The sequence below is a fragment of the Scaptodrosophila lebanonensis genome, unplaced genomic scaffold, assembly GCF_003285725.1.
Source record: "Scaptodrosophila lebanonensis strain 11010-0011.00,11010-0021.00 unplaced genomic scaffold, SlebRS2 tig00001415-arrow-pilon, whole genome shotgun sequence".
In the NCBI taxonomy this organism is placed as follows: Eukaryota; Metazoa; Arthropoda; class Insecta; order Diptera; family Drosophilidae; genus Scaptodrosophila; species Scaptodrosophila lebanonensis.
In genome coordinates, this window is record NW_022060742.1 from 7,060,128 (window position 1) to 7,086,797 (window position 26,670).

General features: G+C 37.9%; 1 protein-coding gene across 1 annotated transcript in view; it reads right to left on the reverse strand.

The window, feature by feature from the left end:
- The window catches only part of LOC115632735 (LON peptidase N-terminal domain and RING finger protein 1), a 38,210-nt gene extending 17,354 nt beyond the window's left edge, over positions 1-20,856 (reverse strand). The window contains exon 1 of the mRNA XM_030529981.1: positions 19,364-20,856. Within this exon, the coding sequence (XP_030385841.1) occupies positions 19,364-20,837 (1,474 nt within the window). The 5' untranslated portion in view covers positions 20,838-20,856. The remainder of the gene's footprint in view (positions 1-19,363) is intronic.
- Positions 20,857-26,670: the final 5,814 nt, after the last annotated feature.

The window sequence follows — 26,670 nt, forward strand, 5'->3', positions numbered from 1 at the left end:
GCAAATAAAGTATATTCCATGCGATCCAGGTCGATTTGTGAACTCTAAGAGGGTCATCAAAACAGACTACAATTACCGCTACTTTAGCGCATTTTTTATTGGGTTTTAAATATTTTTAATTTAAATAATGAGCACGAGTGCACGATTCGGTAAGTCTATAAGGAAAAACAACACGTTGTTAATTCAATATTAATATTATAGGAATTACTATATTACCGGCATTCATACAACTTTTTATAGTTGGTAAGATAATTATGCATTGCAAGCAGTGAAATGTTCAACTAGATGTCGCCTATTATGCGATGCATTTGTAGAACCATTTAAGTATATTGAATAATTCCTGATGATGGAATATTGCTCATCCCTAAAGCGGGAAAGTACATTGTCAAGTGACAGGTTATCCTAGTTCAGTGGTTCGTTTTCCGAAAAAAGAAATATTCGTTCTTTCAGTTTCTTGAGTTCGTTCGATGGTTGTTGAAGATTCTCAGATGGTTTAGTTTAAACACACTAATCTGAATTATATTTCTATTGTTAAGAAATAATTATTTCAATTTAATTAATTAATTAATTCTTCATTGAGACTCTCACTTCGTTCACTGATCCAAATAAGTCAAGCGGAGCTTTAAGGACCTGAAAGTAGAGTGCGATCGGACTGGACGGACCCAACTCTATTTTCAAGGGTATTTAAACTTCGCTGCAGTGTTTCGAGTATGCACTTGTTTATTTTTCATTTTTCCAACACTGCACCTAATTGAGTAATCGCATACACACATATGTATGTAAATATGTAGGTATATTTGTTTACAAGCGTTGAAAGTGAATTTGTTGCTGTTTGTTTGTGGAAATTTTGTTCAATTACCAGTTGCGCCAATTCACAATAGAATATTACTTAATAGTCATAAATCTTTTTAAAAACTTGCCACACATATGAGTGTGGCACTCAACCAAGTTGCTGACTCAGAGGCTCACGAACGCATTCGCATTACGACACGCTTTTATTTTTTCATTTTTTTTTTTGTTTGTTTTTTTCGTTTTGGGCTGCAGTTGCAACCAAAATGAGGACAATTGCCGTAACTTTGCAACTGCCACAACAGCAGCAGCAGCCGAAGCAACAGTAACAACAACAACAACAACAACAGCAGCTGCCGCGGCAGTTTTCAGTTTGTTTTGTGCCCCTCGGCTCATTATGCAATTACAAAACGAATGAATTTTGCAAAATATATTTTTACAAGCTCGGCTCAAGCTTTGCATTTTCCATTTCTGCTTGCAACACCCGCGCCATTTCCCAAATGCTGACGAGGGGAGTGTGTTATGGTGTGGTTAGGTGGGCGTGGCCAGCAGAAGCTTGCAATATGCTGCCACTTAAGCTTCAATTGTGGCGCGCCCCAGCCTCAGCCAGAAATGTCTCAATGTCTGGCTTCTTGGCATATACTATATACATATGTATGTGTGTATATGTGTATATAGTACATACTTATATATTTATGTATATGTTGTGTTTTTTGAGCGGCAAGCGAGGGCCTCTTACATCATTTAGCTTAGCTTGAAAAATTATTGCTGGAATATTTTGCTTAAAATTCGCTGAAGTTTTGCATCAGTTGCGGGTTAATTGGCTGGTTAGCTTGTTGGCCGGGTTATGGCCATTTGCATAACAACCCATGTGGCTGTTAACAGCAATTACATTAGTATTTGGTTCTTGTGACTGCCAAAATGACTCTAAATGTCCATCATTTCAGAGTAGTTAAGGCAATGTTCTAATATTATTATTACACTGTTTGGCTATTTCGTTCTTTAGGTTGAAAATCTAAGCTACTGGGTATATAAGTTGGAATCTGATATTAATACTTTGTGTATATCAATCTCCCAGAAGTTTATGCAATTACTCAATTAGTTTGTTTGCAGCCAATGCCGAATGGCTGGATTCAATGTATTCAAACATTTGAGGACAAGATGGAACAAATTAGAATATTTTTAATTATCTTTAAATTGAATTTAAATTTAAACACCCTCCAAATAAAATAAACCAATCCTTCCCATGTCAGCTATTTGGTAAAGTTTACAGATTTTGATGAAACTTCAGGAAATCGTGTATCAGAATAAAATAAAAAGAGCACAAATATCTTTACAAGCAAAAAAATATACATAAATAGTTTGTTAATGCGGATAACATTCGATTTGATTTATCAGTTATGAATGAATAACGCAATTATTTACACACTTGTATATGTAGAATTTGGTAAAAAGCCAGACAATATAGTATTGTAGCCCACGAGTTTCAATGCGACGACCATTCACTTGCACTCCATTCAAGTCACTTCAATAAATTGCTCGTTCCGCTCCCCAACTGTAACTGTAAATACCTTACTTATTTTATGCAAACAATTCCCATACACTTACACACACACACAAGCACACAACTGTGCAACGTCTCAAGTAATTTTTGAGGCAAATATCTAGTCTCTAATGCAGAAACATCGAAAAATGTGGCCCGGCATTCGAGAAATGTGCGCCAGTCTCAAACAAATTCTCTGTGGCACAGGCACGAACAAGACTGTGGCAAGAAAAATAAATAAAAAATCAACAACTAACAAATAATGAAATCGCAATGAAACGCATGCCAAGACAAAAGGCAGACATCTATAAGATACAGGAATGCCGTCTATGCAACGCATCTGAAAAGTAAATTGAAAACTGACACAGGGCTGCCAGAAATGCAAGTATTTATATATGTTTGGGTATGTGTGTGTGTGTGTGTACACTATCTCTGAGCCTGTGAAAATAAATCAGCAGCAAAGAATTAACACAAAAAATACATGTATATACTCGTATATACGCATATGACATGATATGGCGGCAAACGACAGCCGACAACTGACTTTTCCCCCAAGGCCATGGCAGGTTTGTGGTCATTAAACCCACCCAAGCCGATGTTGACGTTAATATTAACGTTGACGCCATCTCCTCTGGCTCTGCCACTGCCTCTGCAGCTACTCTGCTGCTACTGGCATCGCACAGTGGTGTGCATTTGAAATCGAAAGCAAAGGCAAAGGTGTCTTGTGTAATATTCGATAAAAGTAAAAACATGAAACACTGAGTTCGATAAGCACCAATTTTTACCATTCATATTTATTTTGAAATGTTTATCGAATTGGCATCGAGATCTAAAAAGGCATATTGGGGATAAAGGCTCTGCTATATAGAACATTGCGGCATCGAAATTGCATTTAAGAAGACATTGTATCTCCTAGATAGGATGCTTGAAAAAAGGCAAACCAATTTTCTTTTAAAAGCGATATTATTATCAATCTATAAAGTGTCGGACTATATTATAGTTTATATAGAAATTTATTACAATAATAAAATATAATAAATAATAAAAAATACGAAAAAAATATTACAATAATATTTTAATAATATTAATATGGGACCACAATATGATAATAGAGATGAAAACCAATAGAGGTATCGAACATTGGTTAAAATAACAAATGTATCGAATGGGTATAGATCGTTCAAAAGGTACTGAAATATTTAACTGTTAAAAACTAAAAAAGTAATTAATTATTGGTTTTGATTCATAAAAAGAACTCTGCTATTAAACAGTTGTTGTGATACTGATAATTTTGAAAAACAAACAATTCTTAAATTAAACATTTCTTACGAAATTTCTACATTGGTTTGTTTTCCACGCCTTTAAGATCATCTTTCAGAAGCAAAGTTTCAAGGCAAAGTTTTAAAGGAGATATTGGATATTAAAAACATTTTATTTTATTAACAATCAGAGGGAGCTTTATTCGAAATAAGAAAACCTTCAGCTATGCAAATAAATATCAAATACGTACGAACCACTGTGCATCGACGCGTCAATTGCAGTATCAGTCTTCGTCTCTGTATCAGCTGACGTCGCTTTTGTTCGTCTTTGTTGAGTTCACTTTACTTTCTTTCTTTCTTTATACTATACAGATACACAGATATACCCGTATATACCTACATTATAATTGCGCTGCTATGTGCTTCGCTTTAACAAAGAACGAAACCAAAAATGCGCATTAACTTTGCCTGCACTTCGAGCCACCAGCCAGGCAACCAGCCAGCCAGCCAGCCAACCAACAATAACAACAGCAACAACAAATAGAAATGTTGGTAAATATTAAAATAAATAAAAAAGCCCTAGATTGGTGGGAGGGGGGAAGGCAGTTGGCAACGGCCGCAGCAGCAGTAGCAGAAGCAGAAGCAGTCGCTTGGCAAGCTGGCTAATTAAAAACAAAAAAAAAACAAAAAGGCGAAAAATGCCAAAACAAATGTTAATGAGTGCAGTCACTCTGAATAATTGAAAAAGTGTTGAGTGGGTCGGAGAGGGGGGCGGTGGCAGGGGCAGTGTCGAACTCAGGCGTCTGATGGGGCAAAAATAGTCAAGTGACGCCAGCAGAAGAGTTAAGCCCAAGCCAAAGAAATGAAACGAAATAAATGCGAGTAGACGAGTATACTATACATACTAGTGTATATGCTAAGTATTTATAAAACGCGTAAACAAAATTCGTTTAAATTTCAGCGTAGTATGTAGATTGTTTAACAAAGCGATACTTAAGAGAGGGGGGAGGTCCGGAGGGGCTTAAATGGCACACAACTGCAATTTCTAAAGAGAAGAGTATATGCATTATTTAATAAAAATATTAATAATAATTGCTTGGCCAACCAAATCAAGTCGCTTTGATAGCTGCGCTCGTCGTTTTTATCAGCTGTTTTCTGTGGAATATATGTATATAACATTCAGCGGACTGCTGGCGTGATAAGCCGCGTCACGTCTTAGTCACATGGATATATATATATACATGAACCTATATTTATATAAATGGTTTATGCGACGTGCTTCACGACCACAACAGCCCCACCGATATCTGGTGTGTCAAGTATTTGGGTTATACGATAAGAATATTGCCAGCCTAAGTTCAGCGTGCGCCCTTGAGCTTGAGGTATAATACTTGTAGTGATAGGAATCGGGGGTTCAGTAAGCATTGTGGTTGATTCACAGAATTTCGGTAAATATACGTTTCAATGATTAATGCAAAGGTGAAGTCAAGTCATCAGACTGTGACAATATCGAATAATAATGCTGAATAGCCAAAAGTTCCGCACCAATTTAGACGATTGTCATATATTGCATGAAAGCGAATAATAAACTGAAAGGATTTCCCTATATAGTAAGTCGAAATCGATATTTTGGACAGCCTACCCTAGTGGCTAGAGTGCAAAACAAGAAAAGATCAGCGAACTTATAATTCATTTAAATGTAAAGAAGATTTAACTTAGCAGCAGCTTCTAACTGGGCATAGCTTTTTTTTTATATTGATTTAATGTATTTTAATATAAGGTCAATAAAAATATATTTTATAATAATAAGAAACAAATGCTGACAAGATTAATATCAAATAATAAATAATAAGCGAAATGCATTGAAAAAAGAAATACTCGTATAATTAAGAAAGAAGCTGCCACCAACCTAACTGGTTGATGGAAAACATGAAATAATAGGCTCATGAAATCTATTAAAGTTTTATTCTTCGGCAACTCTTTTTAACAATTATCCATTATGTTCGACTGTCATTAAAAAAAGAATGTGCAATATTATGACGTTTTTACTTTTTTCTGAACAGTTTGAAAATTATTTTAAAATTCGGGATATGCCTGCTTAAACTTAAAGACATAAAATAAAAAGTCTCATTAGAGACTTTGCAATGTCAATCAAAAGTAACTTAAGGAGTATTGTTGGTTTAACTATTAATTCAGAGCCAAGAAGCATACAAGCAGCTGGAAGTTATAAAACTGTTGAATAATAAGCATATGCCTATTTACGGGACTAAAATAACCGCAAAACTTCATTACAACAACTATTTAATAATGGGCAAGAAACATAGAAGCAGTTAGCCGTTATTAGCCGTCTTAAATGTTTGCCACAATTAAGAGAGAAATGTGCGTAACGAGCATTAATTGTTGTTTAACTAAAATGCATTTTTTATAAACTACAATTAATTAAGTAATTCGCATTTATAGTACAACCAACAAGGAATCAAATTATCCATTCCAGGGTCGTTTGCAACGTACATCGGCCACGTGCCGACCTAACCCCTGAAAAGTGTGAAGCGCTGCGTGCAAAAATCGCGCAAAAACATATATATGCTATATAGTTATATAAATGAATATATATGTATATATGCAAATACGTGTTTGGGCATTACACGCGCTATTAAATTATACGATCGGACATACATATATGTACACACACAACATACAGTATATACATACTATATAGAATATAAAAATACAATTAAGTTCATGCAGGCGCCGCGAGAAACTGGACTAGTGGCCCAGAAAATGGCCAGCAAGTTGCCACATCGCATGACACGCGGGCATTTTTAATGCAGCACACAACAACAACAACAAGAGCAACAGCAATATCAGGTACAACAACAAGAAAAGCAATAATGACAACAACATCTGTTTAAGTACATATACATATTATAGGACTTTTTATTTGATGGCAGCCGGCAAGTCCTCGCGGCCATTTAGCAACTCTTTCCACTTAGTGCCCAACGATTTGGATTGCCCCTAGAGGTAAATGGCTGACTGAATGATTGACTACTTGACTGTTTGACTGCATGACAGACTGTGTGTGTACTTTGCTGGCTTAATTGCGAAAATTTTGCGCACCCACAAGTTCATGTGAAGCCTTTTTGCGGAGGCTCTGCATTTCATTAAAGCCCCGAGGTCGACGACTATATCAGAGCAACACATTATATATATGCCTAGTGTGTATATAGGACAGGCTTTTATGTGAGTGTGTGTGTGTGTGTGTGTGTGTGCAATTTTCATGTCTGGCGCGTGTTGAGTGCCTCTTAATATTAAAAACACAGCCAGAAACTTTGCCTTTTGGCCAAAACTTAGCATGGCCATTACCAGAGACTGAGCGCCCTCTCAACTCTGATATCTGATGGCTCACTCGCTTGGCTTGACGTTAAGTTTTAACGCTCCAGAATTGGGTCAAGCGCAGCTAAACGTTATAGCTTGACTCGCCGCACTCGCCACTCACCACAAACCACTCTCCCCTCTGCTCTTTGCTCGTTGCTCGTTGCGTTTGCTTCATTTGCATGCCAGTCGAGCTTGCTGGAATACTATACAAGTATATGTATATACTATAAATTTATATAGTATATACATACGTTTATCCCTTGGGTGCCGCTTCAACAACTTTATTTTCTGCTGACAACGTGACGTCAGTCAATCAGCCAGTCAGAGACACAGACCCGTTGTCAAGGCTCTTGTCAGTAAGAAGGAAAAAAAGCATACAAGCACAACAAAAAATGCAAAAATGTCTATAAATTCTGCGCTGCTGAGCTGAGCTCGTCCTCAAAACTGTGGAGGGTCCTTCTTGTCTGTTGAATGTTTTCACAAATCGTGCGTCTTTTGTCTGTGCGACAAAAACAAACACTTTCAACAAATGGCTTAATTTCCACATAGACATGCTTCAACGGTGCGTATGTGTGATGCCCTCTAAGGCCTCCAGTCGTGCGTATGCGTAATTTATTGGAAAGTGTTTAGCATTTGTTTGCCCATAAATAATGTTTTAATGTTTCGGCAATATATTGAATAAATTAAGAAAAACATTGAAAAATACTAATTAAGAATATAAATACGGGTTGCTTGTTGGTTGTTGCTTGGAAGCTGAATTGCTTATTAATCAACTTTTGTATTTGGAATGCAAAAGTCTTAAAAGATTTAGCTTTGGCACTTCAAAGCAGCGCAAAGACTTGTCACTATTCAAAGTAACATATAATGAGCAATATAAATAAATGCTGTTTGTAAAAATAAATATTTTTAAACAGATGCTGAGTTATTCATTTGCCATAGAAGCTATTATTAGAACTTGATGTCGAGCAGAATTTAGTGTCTCTTTTGAAATCAGTTGTACAATGATTGTTATAAGTATATTATTGTACTGCCGAATACATATTGTAGTTACATACAAAAGTAATCGGAATAGAACAGACTAACATTTTACAGGGAAATTCCAATCTTACCCCTGTGCTATGTTAAGTAGAATCAATATGTTTTTTAATTATGTTTTAATTAAACTATTTAATGGTAAATGGTTTCTCATGGTATGGAGAAAATCAAACAAAGAAATCAAGCAAAGGAAAAAGTGTAGAAGTAATTAAGAATTTAACTAAACAAGCAGAAAAGCAGAACAGTAAACAATGCCCAAAAGTCAATCTAGTAATAGGAATAAAAATATCTCATCACAATACAACTCAATCAAACAAAGAAATCCAGCAACGGCAAAATTATAAAAGTAATTAAAAACTTAAAAAAGCAGAATATCCATTAACAAAGCTTTTATCCAATTCATATTAAAGTTAATTAATGCTTTAAATGATGTTAACTTGCAATATATAAGTAGTTGTGAAAAATCGTCTCCTTTTTGCTTTTATCGATTTTAATTCAATAAAAGTTGCGACGAACAGCACACCACCGTTCAATGGCATTCACTTTTTTTTCGGTTGCTAATTGTATTGCCGGAGTTCTCCGTTGAGTGCTTTTCCAATGCATTTAATTAAAAAAAAACGCATATGAAAACTTTTTCAGCTTGTCAGTTGGTTAAATGGTAATTAAATGTCAGCTTACAGTGTAATGAAGGAGTTAATGTGGGCTAAGTGGGACGGGTGAGATGCGTAAATTATATTTAGCATTCACACACCAGGGCGTATACGTAATAAGCAATTGAGAAACGCACTTATGTATTATTAAGCCATTTAGGTTATTTCTGGCAATGTATTTCATTTAAACTCGTTCTGCTGGCGGCCTAAAGAGGAAGAAGGGCCCATTCAAAGGCATATCAGTTGTAGAAGAACTCATCTCAGGTCTAATTACCCTTTATAGAATCCTTTCAGACGGTATACCGAGAAAGTTTGCGTTCGCTAAGCAGGCTTTGAGGCAAGTAATTATAATCATTCATGAGTATACGTTACATTGCAGGTGTTTCTGATAGCATCTTAGAACTCGATATCATTTGAATCACATAGAAAACCGCCTAAGGAATCAGTCTGCGTCTACCGTTCCATAAATAAATAGGAAGTGGATATAACAGTCTGGCTTTCGGGCAACTGTGCTTGCCCCTTACTTAGGATAAGATATTCGATAAATATAAATATAATTAGCATTTATTTAACGGCAACTGATCACAAACTGATTGTGAAGAGTGGCTTATTTATAAATAAATAAATGTTTCTTTGCAAAAATCTTGTTAATCCGTTTTTATATAAATCTTTCGACCTTTAGCTTAACGGACAAACATCGGTAATAATATGTGCCAGGTATATTAAATATGCTTTATAAATTTGTTTGATGGCTGCCACATCCATTTGTCAGAATGAATTGTATTTACATTTGTCTGCTCACCGCATTATGTTCATTTCAGCGTACAGGGCGTATGCATAATATATTACATGTCGCTTGGAGAACCTTCAGAAATGTGTCCCTGCAAATTGCATAGCCAGAGATAGGAAGTGGATATCGTAATCTATTACCGATGTAATCCATTCTATAACACATTTTCGATTACAGCAATGTCTGTCGGATACGAAGGCTCGTTTCACAGCGTACCGCAAATAGAAACCTGAGAGAATCCGAGCCCCCGAGGAATGTAATTGTTTGTTGATTCAGGTTGCATTACATGACTTTCTTATGCCGACTCTCTTCATACCAGGGCGTATGTGTAATATATTAAATCATTTAAAGGGCAATATGTTTTTCTCTACCTTGCAGTGCCACAACACAGTCAACTCATAATGCAGAAAATAGGAATAGGAAAAGAGCTGCTTTCCTATTCCTATTTTCTGCATTATGAGTTGACCGAGTTGTTTGGGTTTCTTTCTTCTTTTTACAGATTTTTGAATCATTTTTTGAACGCAACTTTAAAAATTATTTTATGCTTTGTTGGTTGAACTTTTCGCTTTTCCGTTGGCTTTTGTTTTTGTTTTTTTTTTTTTTTGGCTGCAGTTTGTTTGCACCAATTGTAGAACTTTTGGAACGTTTGCAAGTTTAGTTTGAAAGCGAAATATTCATATTATTATTGTTGGTTTTTATATATTTTGTTTGTTTGCTTGTTTGCATATGTTTGCTTTTAATTGGCTTAGTTTTGTTGCCTTCTTTGTGTTTCCGCGCATTGTAAATATTTTTAGTACAATTTGCATTTATTTTTAATGGCCCATATAAGTCACTGGCTGGCCATTAAAAGCTGCGGGTTCGCCATGACTTGCCAAATTGTTTATCAACCGAAAATATTTACCAAACTTTGGCGATTTTTATTTCAATTTACCATTCATTCTATTATACATATACGAGTACTTAGTATGTGCTCGTATGTTTGTTTTTTATCAGCGACCAGCAAAGCAAAAGTCAATAACTGATTGTGGCAAAAACTGCAAACAAAGAGCACAAAACAATAACAATTTAATGCGCCTTATACTATACTACTATATATGTACATATATATACAAGTATATACTCGTAGAGAGAGAGAGAGAGAGACTTTTTGCCGCTCGCCTGCCAACTCACTCCTACTTGTGCCACAAAATGTACACTTTGTTGCATGTTGATTGTTGTTTGTTGTTTGTTGATTGTTGTTGCTGGTTGTTCGATTCATTTTTTACGTAAGTGGCTGTAAATGTTATTATGAGAAATGCGCTAATTCCATTTTGTTGTTGCCATCAAAGTAAACAAAGTCGTGCGATGGGATGCGATGCGATGCGATACGATGCGATGCGTCATGCAAAGCTGACAGCGTCGTCGACTGAGGCAGAGCTCGTGTTGACAGCAACGTTGCTAATCGACGCATTGAATCACAAAAACACAACACCAAACAAAAAATCACCTACACTCGTTCGCTGATAGTGACAATTATGAAAGAAAGTCGACTGTGTGTCCGGATGTGTGGGAGTGCAGGTGAGGGTTTGTCGGAAAAGTGTGTGCTTATTGTGTAAACGATAGCTGAAGTCACGCAATGGCAAAGCCCAAGTTCTAGTAACGCCCCCCGACAAGTGGAGGATGTGTGTGGGAAACCCAATGAGCCTCTAGCTGGAAAAACCTTAAAAGCAATGCAACAGGAGCCGACGAAGCAGACGGAATGGAGGGAGGTACCTAGAATTGCTTGTCTTACACAAATTCCCAGAAACTTGTCATATGGCGGGGGTATGGGCTTCACTCAAATACTCAATTAAGATAATAGTGTTATGCGTAATTAGTCTTCCAAAATATGTTTGGATATGGAACAAAGATTCTCTGAATTTACCATTAAATGTGAATAATTTTCAGTTTTTACGGTCACTGGTTTTACAAAAATATCGTAAAAAAGTAATAAAATAATAAAGACGAATGCCTGCTCTATAATAATTAATGATTTTAATGAGAATTAAAATATAAGCTTATAATTCTTACAAAAGGAATTCATATGTAATGTAATTTTACAATTTAAAGTAAAGACACTTCGGAAACCTATTTTGTTTATTACTTTTATAAAGCACTAATGATCCGATCCAGAAAATTGATTTGAAAGGTAATGTTGAAAATCAATACAAACATAAGTACCAATGCACGCATGTTAATATAAGCAGATAATAATCTTATGTTATCTACAAGTTATCTGTCACTGTTGCATACGAATGTAAGCATAAAGAATATGTATAGCAAAAGTGTCAGTCTCCAATAAAACTCTAAAGCGAACAGACGCACGGCGGTCCGCGACTATTGTCTTTTACTTTACTCCTACTGAGCCCTTCCCTTTTCAGCGAATATATAATCTATTCAATAGGTTATGGGCCCAGGGCATATAGGCTCATAGGAGAAGTTCAAAGTATTGTGAAATAGTAATCGTTTGGTGACTCAAGAAATATAACATTTAAAAAATGAGTGCGCTATATCAAATAGACAAATTGGAAGAGCATAACTATGACTCATGGAGCATACAGATGCGATCTGTCTTAGTGCACGCGGAATTGTGGAGTGTGGCATCAGGTGCTGAACCTAGTAATACTGAGAGTTCAAGGCCAAAAGATGAAAAGGCATTAGCAATTATAACGCTAAGTGTAAAAGCTTCACAATTGGGCTTCATTAAAAATTGCAACACTTCGTACGAGGCATGGAAAAAGTTAAAGGACGTTCATCAGCCGAGTGGACCTGTACGGAAAGTGTCGCTGTACAAGAAATTGCTAGGCAAACGCATGTTTCAAGGCCAAAGCATTTCAAGTTACATACACGAATTTAACGAAATTCTGGATGGTTTGTGTACAGTTGGCATCGAATTAAATGATGAGTTAAAAACAATCGTGTTGTTGTCAAGCTTGCCCGAACCATACGAAAATTTTGTCGTCGCCATTGAGACGCGTGACAATTTACCGTCATTTGATGTGTTATGTATCAAGCTGATGGAAGAGGGAGAGCGCAGAGGCAATGCAGATGGAGAGAGCGAGAATGCAAGAGCATTTATAGCTACGCAGCAGATCGTCGCGCATTCCAAAGCGAATTCAAAAAGGAATTCAAAAATCGTCGTTTGCTACAACTGCGGCGAAAAAGGGCACTACAAGGCACAGTGCAAGCGTGAGAAAATTCGCGGTGAAGGGAAAAAGCAATCGACAAAGAAAGAGATGGAAAAGCAGAGCAGCTTGTTAAATGCGTTGGACGTTGGAAAGATAGAGAACAACATGTGGTGTCTGGACAGCGGAGCAACAAGCCATATGTGTTGCGATAAGACGTTATTTTCAAAATTTATTGCGCACACTGAAATGATCGGTTTAGCTGACGCTGGTTTCCTGAAGGCCGAAGGCAGAGGAGAGGTGAAGTTACAGACAGAACTTTGTACCTTGGTGTTGTCAGATGTACTGTATGTACCGAAAATGAATGGCAACTTTATGTCCGTCAGCCGGTCAGTGCAAAAGAACAATGTTATACATTTTGGGCCACATTTTGCTAAAGTTATACAAAACGGCGAGTGTATACTGAAAGCGAATAAAGTTGGGAACCTTTATATGTTTCAAGGCAAACAAAATAGGTGTTATTCCGCAACTGAATCAGATGGTACATTGTGGCATAAGCGTTATGGCCATTTAAATTTTACCAGTCTGAAGGAAGTGATCAGCAAAGAGCTAGTGCGTGGTATTGGAAAGGTTGTTTTCCCAGACAACTTGAATTGCAAAACGTGTATGCTAAGCAAAATACATGTACAGCCATTCCCAAAGGTAAGCACTAACCGTGCCGAAGAGCTGTTGGAACTGGTTCATGCTGATGTATGCGGCCCATTCGACACGAAGTCACTTGCTGGATCCAAATACTTTCTGACCTTCATCGATGACAAGTCCAGGCGTATATTTGTTTATTTTTTGCGGAAGAAAGATGAAGTGTTCAGTAAGTTCGTCGAATTTAAAAACTTGGTTGAACGGCAAACAGATAAAAAGCTCAAATGTATTCGAACCGACAATGGAGGCGAGTTTGTCAACACAACATTCAACGGTTTCCTGAAACACCATGGTATTGCAAGGCAATTGACCGTGGCTTATACTCCGCAGCAGAACGGCGTGGCGGAAAGAGCAAACCGGACATTAACGGAGATGTCCAGATGCTTATTGGTGCAGTCGGGCCTAGGCGAGTCTTTGTGGGCCGAAGCAGTCAACACAGCAGTATACATAAGAAACAGATCACCTACCAGTGCACTGAACAACCTGACTCCAATGGAAGCGTGGACAGGTAAGAAACCCTGTGTTAGCCATCTAAAAGTTTTTGGTTCCATTGCAGTTGCACTTGCAAAGGGTCCCCGTAAAGGCAAATTCAAACCCAAAGGGCATGAGTACCGTATGGTTGGGTATTCGGTAGCAGCCAAAGGCTATCGGTTATACGACCCAGAGACGAGGACGATTGTCGAAAAACGAGACATTCTATTTGATGAGCGTTGTGGTGGTCATACCAATGAAGATACCGTTACGGTAGATTTTCCTGCATGCGAGGTTCAAGAGCATGTCACTCACACGGATGGTGACAGAAGCATCGACGACGATGACAGTGAGCACAGTTCTGACGACAGCAGCTCCAACGCATATGAGAGTGCAGTCGAAAAAGAAGACTCTGACGAGGATACTGTGAAGATTGGGCCAGGCCGGCCTAAAATTGTTCGAAATGGTAAACCTGGTCGTCCAAGAAAGCAATACAATGTGCTTGGAGCATTGGTTGCTAGTGACGTAATGGTTCCGACATCCTATGATCAGGCCGTTGGTAGCACACATGCAGTATTCTGGCAAGAGGCGATGCAAAAGGAATATCAGGCACTACAATCAAACGAAACCTGGCAGATGGCTGATTTACCAAAAGATCAGCGAGCAGTTGGTTGCAAGTGGGTATACAGCCTGAAACGTGACTCTGATGGAAAAGTCGAACGTTTCAAGGCACGACTCGTTGCTAAAGGGTGCTCCCAGAAGTATGGCGTGAACTATGTAGAGACGTTCTCACCCGTTTGCAGATTGGAAACCGTGCGGTTTATTTTGGCGTTAGCAGCGGAATTGAAGCTGTACCTTCACCAGATAGATGTGTGTACCGCCTATTTGAATAGCGACCTGCATGAAACTGTTTATATGAAGCAGCCACAGGGATACACAGATCCCAATAATCCAAGTAAGGCTTTATTGCTTAAAAAGGCAATATATGGATTGAAGCAGTCGGGGCGCGAGTGGAACTCCAAGCTCGATTGTGTACTACAAGGCATAGATTTTGTAGCATGTGAAAATGAACCGTGTCTTTACAAAAGGAACGGAAGAGGTGACTTATCATTAATCCTTGTTTATGTTGATGATATAATTATAGCATGCCGATCAAAAGAGGACTTGGCCAACATCAAGTCAGCCATTACAACATCGTTTGAATGTGTTGACAAGGGAGAGCTGCATTTGTTCCTTGGCATGGAAGTGCAGCGCGACGGTGAGCTTGGCGAAATTTCGCTAAGCAATTCGCAATACATCAAAGACATATTGCGTGAACATGGATGCGAGACCTGTAGACCTACAGCGACCCCACTGGATGCTGGTTTCCAAGTGATATGTACCAGCGAGCATTGTCAAAAGGTTGACATTGCATCCTACCAGTCTTCAATTGGCGAGTTAATGTGGCTGGCGCTTACAACAAGGCCAGACATATTGCATTCCGTTGCCAAGTTAGCTCAACGGAATCAAGATCCGCATGCAGAGCACCTAGTGGGTGTAAAACATGTGCTTCGATACCTGGCGTCAACTGTGGACCTGAAGTTGCACTACAAAGAGTGTGGACAACCCCTTACCGGCTATGTGGATGCAGACTGGGGTGGCGACCGCATCGATCGCAAGTCGTATACTGGCTATGTATACTACTTGGCTGGAGGACCCATATCCTGGCGATCTGAAAAGCAACGCAGCGTGGCACTTAGCAGCACGGAGGCGGAGTATATGGCTCTTTCAACTGCGTGTAAGGAGGCCATATACCTACGGCGTCTTATAGTGGAGATTGGCTGCGGTGACTCGAGTACTCCAACTATTCTTCATGGCGATAATTTAAGTGCTCAACAATTAGCTAAGAATCCTGTACACCATGAAAGAACAAAGCATATTGATATTAGATATCATTTTGCAAGACAGGTTGTAAACGAAGAACAAATTGTTTTACAGTATACATCAACCAATGAAATGATAGCTGATATTTTAACGAAAAATCTCCCTAAAGCGAAGCATGTTCATTTTACAAAGCTGTTAAATTTGATTTGAAAATTTTTGTAAAACATGTTTGCATTGAGGAAGGGTGTTGAAAATCAATACAAACATAAGTACCAATGCACGCATGTTAATATAAGCAGATAATAATCTTATGTTATCTACAAGTTATCTGTCACTGTTGCATACGAATGTAAGCATAAAGAATATGTATAGCAAAAGTGTCAGTCTCCAATAAAACTCTAAAGCGAACAGACGCACGGCGGTCCGCGACTATTGTCTTTTACTTTACTCCTACTGAGCCCTTCCCTTTTCAGCGAATATATAATCTATTCAATAGGTAAGGCATTGCAAACCTTTTATAATTGGCACTTACGAAGGTTTTTTAAGATCTATAATACACACATATTTCATACCTTTACAAATACGCTCAAGAAAAATCTTTATAAAGATTGCTTGGAAAAGTAACGACTGGTCTGTTTATACGAAAACTTACTACCAATTTTTCAATAATATTATTTAAAACATGTCCCTTTGCACTCGTTTAGATTTAATATTGTATATTAGTTTTAAAACTATACTAAAGTGAAATAAATGTACTTAATTCTTTTGGCGGTAGACAGCACTAATTGTTGCAATACTGAATTATTTTTCTCACACTTGTTTAAGCCTTTAATATTTTAACTCTAACAAAATCTTTACAAATGCTTTTATTTATTATTCTATAAGCGTTCTTCAAAAATTCTTTAAACTGCTATAAAGTGCGATTTAATTTGATGATTTCGAACGGCTTTGAAACAATTGCTTTTTTTAATCAATACAAGTAGATTACGAGATTGCGATTTTATTGCTTATACAAATGCTTAACTGCAGAATATATGCTCAACAAATATAAAACGAATAGAGAAAAAACTTGGAAGTAATTTTGCTTTAGAGTTTTCCTTTAGGAATTATTTTTAAAGTAAATGTTCTCCACCTACTTGTAACTAAATCAGCGTTTTATTGTATTATCTATTTATAATTCCAAGTGCTTGACTAGCAGGAGGAATCATAGCTTGCCACTCACACTGTACCGCACAAAACAATTGAGGCACTTACGTTTCCATTTCCACTTTCATTCTGCACTCACCAGAAGACACCCACGACGCGGACCTGCTCGTCCGGCCGGCCACTTAAGTCAACAGTGCGAAGAAGCAGATGAAAAGCACACAGACAGTTTTCTTAATTGATATTGTTAATTTTAGTATACGCGTAGTATGTTGGATGTGAAAACTGCCAGCAGGGTCTGCCACACGCCCCAATACTTAGTTTTCTGTGTGTGTGTGTGTGTGTTTGCTCGTCTTCTGCTATTTTATTCCAACTTGCTGTCTGTCCGATTTCAGGCTCTACTTGTTGTTCTTGTTGTAAATTTGTTTGATGGATTTCTAAATGCGTAAATCGCTGAGATTTTCAAAAAAGAGCTTAACACCAAAAAAATAGACACCACACTATTTTTTTCGATTTTTTCTACAAGTGTTTCCCCAGCAGACACATATATGTAAGTAGAGGTGGTGGTCATATATTGTGTGAATGATTAATTAGCTTCTATATATTTTTTTGAGTGGATCTATGGGTGTGTGTGTGTGTGTGTGTGCGTTGGAAAAGCCGCAACATGTTGACTCAGCAGCTCAATTATTCATACGCTGGTGATTTGAAAAAAGTTTGATGGGCCACTTGAGCGACGCCATTTGTAATTTTTAGAGAGCTCCCAAGGAATTTTTCTGTCACTCGTACTCGTATTCGTATTTTTTGGCATGCCTTATTTACTTACTGAATTCGTGCTATAAATATTTTATAATCAAGTCCTTGGCACAGAAACACACACAAGCTGACGGACTCACAGACTCAACCCGCTCGGCACGAGCTCAAAGTAAACAGAGCGTCGGGGCAATAAAATAAGGCAGCAGGAAACGGAAAACAAAACACAATTAGAGAGACCAGGGCATAAGGGGGAGAAAATAAAGTAGCAACAGAGACAAACAAGAACCACAAAGGCAGTGAAAACTGACAAATTACAGGCATGAGTATTGCGACTGCATGCCGGGCTGCTGTGCTCGGGAAATTGCGACTGTTGCGACATAAATTACTCATACGACCCATGCGCCCAGCATGTCAAAGGACAAATGGTGGCGGCGGCGACGACGATGTCATTAAGCAACCAACAAAATAAAAGGGCCCCCCCCCCCCATCCCACAACAACCCACCAGTCCACCACTCCTCGATAGGTCCACACACAAACACCCCACGTACTTGGGAAACTTGTTGCTGCCGCTGTCAGGCCCACTGACGTAAGCAGACGCCCCTGGCATGGGCCCATTATTGATTTTTCCACCCAATTCAATTTAGAGTCGCGTTTACACAAAGCATATGGCAGACGAGGTTGGTTCGATGATAAATCAGGGCAGGTTGGCCGCCTTCTATGCACCTTCAATCCCAAGAGAGCTGCTGATAACCAGGAATGGACTGAAGGCTTTCCAAGGTGAAGGTGCTTTCTAAGAAATTTCTCAGTCACAAATACCTAAGAAATTTATAATTTCTCAATCTCTCATCACTTAGTCGTTGTTGCTTTTGAGAAGCGCATAGGGTGCAAGGACATTTTCTTTTGCATTCTGCATGATTTTTTAATACAATATTTCTCACTCATTCGATTCAATTGTGCGAAGTATTTATCAATATATACTGACTGAGTTCAAATATAGCTCAGCACTTTCCCAAAATGTTCTTTCGATGTCACATAATTTGTTCGAAACATTCGTTCTAAACCAATCTTACTGGCTCTTAGGAACTAATTTTTTATTCAGCGTAATCCAAAGAAAAAAAGGATATACTACCTTAATTCAATTTTGGTATTGTTTGTTGGAAGCGCCTTTTGGTTTTTCCTTTTGATAAATTCTGTAAAAACCTTTATTTATATAATATTCTTTACATATTCTATCCTTTCGGAAAATGCGATCATTAAGTTTCTACCTATGAGAAGCGTATTGGAAAGCTTAGAAAACATTATTTACGTTTGCTTTCTTCTAAAAATTGGCTTGTTGTCTATTAGGAAGCCTAAGAAAAAACGCTCCCAGAGGAGTTTTTTAATGTACATTTAATATAAAATGTGCATAGAATGCAATTTGATTTATTTCATAAATAATATTTAAAAAAAAATTCTAAAATAAATAAATTAGCGTGCTCTTTTAATGGTTAATATAAATTACTTTTTATCATCACTTCATCTATGAAATGAATAGTTTCTCAATTTTTATTAATTACACCCTTTCCCCAAGGGAAAAAGGGTAAATAAATTTTTAAACTCAACTATTATTACTTATTCATTGAAATTGTTTATAATGCTGAAAATAGATTCGTCACTAAACAACGAAATCTACAGAAAAGTTCATATAATAATCATTCGAACATTTGTTCGAGAGGAAAATGGACAAATAACACATCCTTTTTGGCAAATCCAACCCACCCGAAATTGATCTTTAGCGCTTAAGTCGGCATGTTTAAAATATTATATAAGCTGTATTTTTGAATATTTATTGCAGAGTTGTGTGACTCACCTTTCTCCAGACTGGCATTGCAGAACTTGAGGGCATCGTCGAGTAAATTTAAATGCATGCAGCTGCTGGCCTTCTCGTTAATCTTCTTGGCCTGCAAGTCGGCGCCCCACCACTTCTCCACCAGACGTCGGATGAGGACGTCGGGCATGAATTTCATGGCATTGGCGGTTCGTCCGAGGGAAGGCGATCCCAAGGCGGCCACATAGCCCAGGCCTGCTGCTGCTGCCGCGGATGTGGAGGCCATTGTGGTGGTCGCTGTGGCCGTGGTGGAGGCCACTGTGGTGGTGGTGACTGTGGTGGGCGCAGGGACGGGCGAACGCAGCCCGAAGTTGCCAGGAAAACTCGCTGTGGACGGCACACTCAAAGCACTCGAATTGCCCAATCCCGCAAAGAAGCGACTCGCTGGCGAGGCTGTGGTGCTACTGCTGGTGGTTGTGGTCAACGCACCACCGCCCATGCTCGCCACGCCCATTTGTGGGTCGGCACTGCGCGGGAACTTCACGTGGCAGATGTTGCACATGGTTATGGTTTCGCAGCATTGTCGACAGAAGGTGTGGCCACAGTTGGTGGTGACGGGACAGCGGAGGGTGTCGCGACAGAGCGGACAGTGCAGCGGATCGTAGTCCTCGCAGTGTGCAGGACTCGAGACGCGCAGCTCTCGGCTGTCCAGCTCCATTTGCAGCTCCTTGTGCTGACTCAGGTCCAACGTCTGCGCCGTCCAGTTGTCCAAATGCTGGCGTGTGCTCTGGCAGCGTGCCTTCGCTGCGGCCTCGTGTCCTGCCAGCTGACGGATGTGGGCGGTGACCGCATGGGCCAGCACGCCCAGCTTATCGAGCGGGACGTAGCCATCCAGCTGGCGACTGGCAATGTTTTCGTAGACATTGAAGGCGGAGGGCAGACGGCCCTTCTTGGCAAGCGATTCGCCCAGGAGGTATGTGAGATGCAACGAATTCTTCGGTCGCTGATTATAGCTGTCGTGTTGCAGCATCGAGCTTTGTGTCAGCCCCAATATCTCATCGTTCTCCTGCGTATGCGACTTGCTGCGCTTCGCCTCGCCCAGTTTCAAAGGCTTGAGGCCGCCCCGCTTGGTCGCCAGCGAGGGCTTCACATAGTAGCCCCGAGAGAGCGGCATGGTTACCAGTGCTGCTGCTGTTGTTGGTGTTGTAGTTGTTGTTATTTTTGTTCCTATTGCAGCCCTTGTTGTTGGTTTTATGCCTTTGGCTATCTGCCCGCGGTCACGTATGCGACGCTCGATGTGAGCGAAGTAATTTTCGTCTCGTTTGAATTTTTTATAATTTATTATTTGATTTTTGTACTTGTAGCAGATGTTGTTGTTGTTGTTGTTGTTATTCTTATTGTTTAGTTGGTGGTGGTGGTGGCGGTTGCAATTGTCGTCTGCTGTTGTTCTTGTTTTTGTTATATGTTTTCTGCGCTTCTTTTTGATTTGATATTGTTCGGCGACACTTTTTGACATGCTACGAAAACGTGCGAACTAATTTCGAACAAAATTATTTATATTTCGCTTTCTTCAAATTTCTTTAAAACTTTTGCTAAGCACTTGCGCTAATTTGTTTGAACGCTCACTTCACATTTTTCGTATTTTTTTTCCATTAGCTTTGAAATTTATTTTTATTTTTATTTTTTTTTTTTTTTTGGCGACAATTTTTTTATTGTCATAAACTTGTTGCATAAATTTAATTTTTTTTTTTAATATTTATTTTGTCACTTGCGAATTGTGCACAATTCTTATTTTGGCAAATAGAATTAATTTATTTTTCGAAAAAAACTTGTATTTTAGGGAGCGCTGCGCGTCCGTTCGCTGCGCCTTCTTGTTAAGCACTGAATGAAGTTTTGAGTGCTGTTGCTTGTTGTTGCTTCTGCTGCTAATGCTGCTGCTGCTGCTGTTGTTGTTGGTGTTGGTGTTGTTGTGTTATGGCTGGTGTTGGCTGTATGGCTATAGAAGCGGAAGCGGCAACCGACATCTAAGTAAAAGAAAAGAACGGAAAAAAGAAGACGCAATGAAATCAACTGTATGATTTACGTAACGCACAAAATGCCGTTCGTTGATTCTGACTGCCTGCCTGCCTGCCTAGCTGGTTGGCTGGCTGGCTGGCTGGCTGGCAGTTGTTGTTGGCGCTGCTGCTACAGCCGCTTTTGATTCTGTTTTATAATTCAGTCTCACACACAGGCATACACACACACACACACAATGCAGACCATCGTACACCCAAGAGTGGAGCAGAGAGCTTGGATGAAATTCAGAGCGAGAGCTGCACTTATGCTCTTAACTGTCACTCTCGCGCTCTCTCTCTCTCTCTCTCTCTCTCTCTTTTCTTTTGGGCGCCCACACTGCCCCCCAATGACTGTTTGATTTTGAATTTTGATTTCATTTCATTTTGATTGCTGCGCTCACTTGTTTTTGTTTTCTTATACCCTTTAACCGATGGGTGAAAGAATATGTATTACTAAATCGTTTAGTTTTTGTAACCACCAAAGGAAGGTGTGACAGACCACACAGATTTTATATCTACGTCAACGCATTATAAATACATATATGCATGTGCATGTTCAAGAATAAGAAAAAATTTCGAAATATTTTTATGATAAAATTTGTTTTTAAATACATATAGTATTTAAAAATTGATTACTAAATATTTTAATATTAATATTTCTTAAAATTTACCATATATATGTAGATTTTATAAATTAATATAAATTGATGAAAATAAAATTCAACAGATTTATATAAACTATAAATGTTGAATTGTAATTAAGACTAAACACCTAGTTTAAGTTGTATTTGTATTTAACTATAAGTTTAATTTAAGTTTAAGTTATAAATATAACATATATACTTAAAAAGAACACTTTTTCAAAAGAAGAAGAAGAAAAGACATATTCACATTTGTATGTACATATAAAGGTTATGAAATTTCTTAGAGAGCCGAGTACAGGGCATTTAAGAATCGGTCTGGCATGCAATTCGTTTTTTATAGTTTAGTTGGCCGACCAAAAAAATATCTATCGTATCATTACTTAACCTATGCATTGGGACGAACGAACGTTCTGTGCGCTGCGACTGCGACTGCGAGCGGTGCCGATGCCGATGCCGGCGACGGCGAAGGCGGCGGAGTGACGTGACATTTGTCGCGTTCGCCAGTTTAATTATTAGGTTGTTGAAATGCTTGGCTGTCATTTCAATTCATTTCGCTGAGTTCTTCCTCTTCTCGTTTTTTCATTGTTCTGACCGAGCGTTATATAAACAGCGCGTGGAGTTCATTGAACTCGGTATGGCGCGTGTGCCAAAACAAACGCGCAGTTCGCGGCAGACAGCGGGCGGGCAGCTTAGAAAAAATATGCATACGCTCTGATCTGTTATGGCACTGCATCGGAAAATGCGTCCACAGGCTGGCTTGCATACGTTTATGCAAAGCAAATTCACGAGCGTACGAGCGCCAGCAACCCATTACATAATATTATGAAAATTAACACTGAATCACGCAGCTAGTTGACTTTATGGCGCGCCAGTAACCGAATCAAAATCAAAATCGGAAAAAACAAAAGCCCCACAACATTCTAACAACAACACGTACACGAACACAAACACAAACATCCATTGCCACCCGCTCGCTCTTCCACGCTCCATCTCGCTCTTTTAGTCTCTCTTACGCGCCGCGCGCACACACACGAATGCTCATTTGCTCATAATCGCACAGTTTGTTGACTCTGGCCGCTCTTCGAGAATAGTGCTCAAACGTTTGTGTATTCGTGTGTGTGCGTGAAAAACAAAGAAATAATAGAAAGAAAAAAAACAAAAACATTGTGTCTGTGCTAATGTGCGCACGTTTTTCTTTGACGTCGTCGTGTATCGTGAAGATAAACAAAGCCGGCACAACACAAAACACACCACTGCCGAGTCAAAGAGCGTGCCAAACAGCAACAACAACAACAGCAACTACTACAACAACAATAATGTCGTCGGAAGGCCTCTTCGTCTCGTCTTTAGTTTTTGTTATGTAAACAATTTTCTAGGTACCCGGCATCATGAGACTTTTTCGTTTCTTTATTTCTTGTTTTCAAGCTATTTTTTTCGACCTATAGTTTGTTTACATTTCGTACCTCAAACGCAAGCTAAGAAAATAAAACCATGCCAAAAAAATGCGTGCAATGAAATTTGTTAGTGTTATCTTGCTGTTTCTGTTGTTGTTATTGTTATTGTCATTGGACACATGGCCCAGTTAATAGAGAATTTGAGAAGTGCCAACATATGGCAAGGCAAAAATTTCTTTTTTTCATACTTATGTATGTATTATTGCGATAAGAATTGTTGGCACACATCATTATTGTGCTTAGTAGTGATGTTATATAAGCGGTTTATACAAATAGTCTATAACTAAGTATACAGCATATAAGCTACTTGTAGTATTTGGGTTTTCAAGACACGAAAATATTTGTATAGGCCTGTAGTTATTTAACAAAATAATGTCATAGCTACAGGAAATTCGAATTTTTCGCAATAAACCGGAATGGTGCACAAGTTTTTCAATTGTTTTCCGAAGACCCATCGTTTCTATGACAAATAACGAATGTAAGAAAGGTCTATGAAAATTAAATAATATAATTAATGGTAAAATAATTAAAAGTAAAATTATAAAAAATAAAAAAGGCATTAAAAGTGGTAGCTATAAGATTCAGATTCTTTTGGGACTCTGTAAGGTACTTATATGTAAATACCAGTTTTGTTTAAGAGTTCATAATAAACATAAGATTAATTTCTGTACCGATCGTTTCTATGGCAACTATATATGTGTAGCCATATAAGTTATACTGCGGAGCATTGTGGGGCTCTTTGAAACCAATAGTTATTTTACTAAGCGTGATTTCGATTCTTCCTCAGGCAGCTATATAAAATAATGAGGCTATACATACATATGTATATGGCTTCTGATATGCGCATTCATTTTCTGTATCAAAATTAGAAATAAAAATAATACCGTTTTTAAGTAAAGACTGATGGCCTCTTTGAAGAATTTGAGAAATTGTTCTTGAAGAATGAAATTCTTAAAATAAATCAACAGAAATCAACAGTTAAAAAGCCTTTTGATCGTCGTAAAGACTTCTACTTTTCTTAACAAATGAAATTTAAACTTAAAAATCTCTACACATACTATATGTCTAGTAGTTTTTGTGAAACGAATTAGGATTGTTGTTGAAAAGAAAGGAATGCTTAAGGGAAATGAAACTTTAAATTTGTCAACAACTTTTCAGGTCGTTGCATATCATTTTTTCTCAACTTTTTTGCTTTGACGTAATTTATCAGCATTCTTTGTGAGTGTGCATCAACTAACGAGTTCTGAGAAATATCTTTGGAGCAGTCATCTAACGGCGCCCACTCCTTGGAGCTTACATGATTGAAGTTTTTCTTGCGAAATTCCAGCTGTGTGTTGACCTCTGATAATAAACGGTAGTATACATACAAGTATGTATGTGTGGGGTCTATTTCACAATCTACGCATTGTTCCCAACACACACACACACACACATACAATTGTCACAAAGGGAAGGGAAAAAGTTGGTAAACAATTTTGCAAATAGAACCCAAACACACACGCACACATACACTACAATCGTAGAGGCATTTTAGCTGTCTTTGTGATTTTGTTTTCGTTGTTTTTTTACACTTTCTTTCGTGCATTCCTTCGTCAGTTTTGCGTAAGTGGAAATTATGTGTTGCAACTCATATATAACTGCACGTGTATCTGAAATGCAATCGCATTGTTGTTGTTGTTCTGTGTGTGTAATTGCATAATAGTTGTTGATAAAATGCTGCTAAATGAACTGCAAATATCGAAGTGAGTGCCCATGTATGTATTTCCCTTGCAACTACGACTATCTGTTGTTTTTACACACACAGCTATTATGCAATGTCAATCATATTTCACGATTGCATTTATCGCTTGCTGTTGTTGCCGCCAACGACGACAACATTCTGAGAGGCAAAAACCAATTACAACGTATAATGCATCGACAACAACAACAACGTCGCCGACGACGACAACGTCAACAAAAATATTTTGATACTCTGCCACCTGCAAGTGATGAGAGAGAGTATGACCGGATTGTTCAGATAGCAGGAGCACACATCAATTAGTTCCAGACCTAGCGATTAAGCCATATGTTTTTCTGTCAACACTGCTTAACAAAACAAAACAAGTTATTAGGGGCACAATACATCATTAATCATCATTAATTTATATATTTATTTCAATATATTTAATTTATTTCATAAGTTTCTCCAGAGTAACTTTGTTAATTAGCATTTAATTGCGACTCTTTCTTAAAACTTATAAATATTTTTCAAACTTTAAATGTAAGTTTCATTTTTAAGTTCTATTAATATAAATACATTAATTTTAAATGACTCCAATCGGCATTTGGAAACGGTTTTTCAATATTCGTATTTTTGTTTGCAAAGCTTCTGAAACCACAAGAACTAGAGCCAACAACGTTGGCACAAAACCTTCCATACTTATATAGACAACAGGATATAGAAATATCAATACTAGCTATCAAACAATCGAAACAACTTTTAAAATGATTAAGACAACGTTATCAACAATATTTTATGTTCAATGTTATTAAGAAGTTTTTGTTTTATTAAATCGGTTAAAGTTGTATTTATAGACTCGTATGTATAAAATGAAATATCATTCGAGCATTCGTTTCAAAATTAAATCATAGTTTAAATTAATAATTAACCGAAAGCCAATATATTTAATAATTGCACACTTATTAGTTATTCGCAGTAGGTCTGCAACTAAATTTAGAATACGGAAAAATATGTGTTTTTTTCTTAACAAAATAAATATATTTTCTATTATTTTTATTTTATAGAACTATTTTATATAAATGTAAAAATGTACCCACACATAACATGCAGAAGGTGTCGTGCCAGATATTTATCGTAGCTTGGTAAGTAAGGCAAGTCAGAATACTCCGAATGTCTGTCTGTATGAACACCGACAACTTTTGAACCATAACAGTTACAGCAAACATATATATGTGTTTTTGATTAGTCTGTACGACTGTATAAACGCATGGAAATTATAAGAGATAGATTAACCAAACATGGTTTTCATATACCCCTAAGCATTATACATATGAAGCTTGTGTTTCTTTGTTCCCACGCCACCGATATTAGCCAATTTGCCAAAAGTCTCGTAATTCTTGTAACTGTTTACCCAAATTTGACAGATTTATTCAGTTAGTATAGTATTGTAATAAAGTTATGGCCGTAAATGCAATCT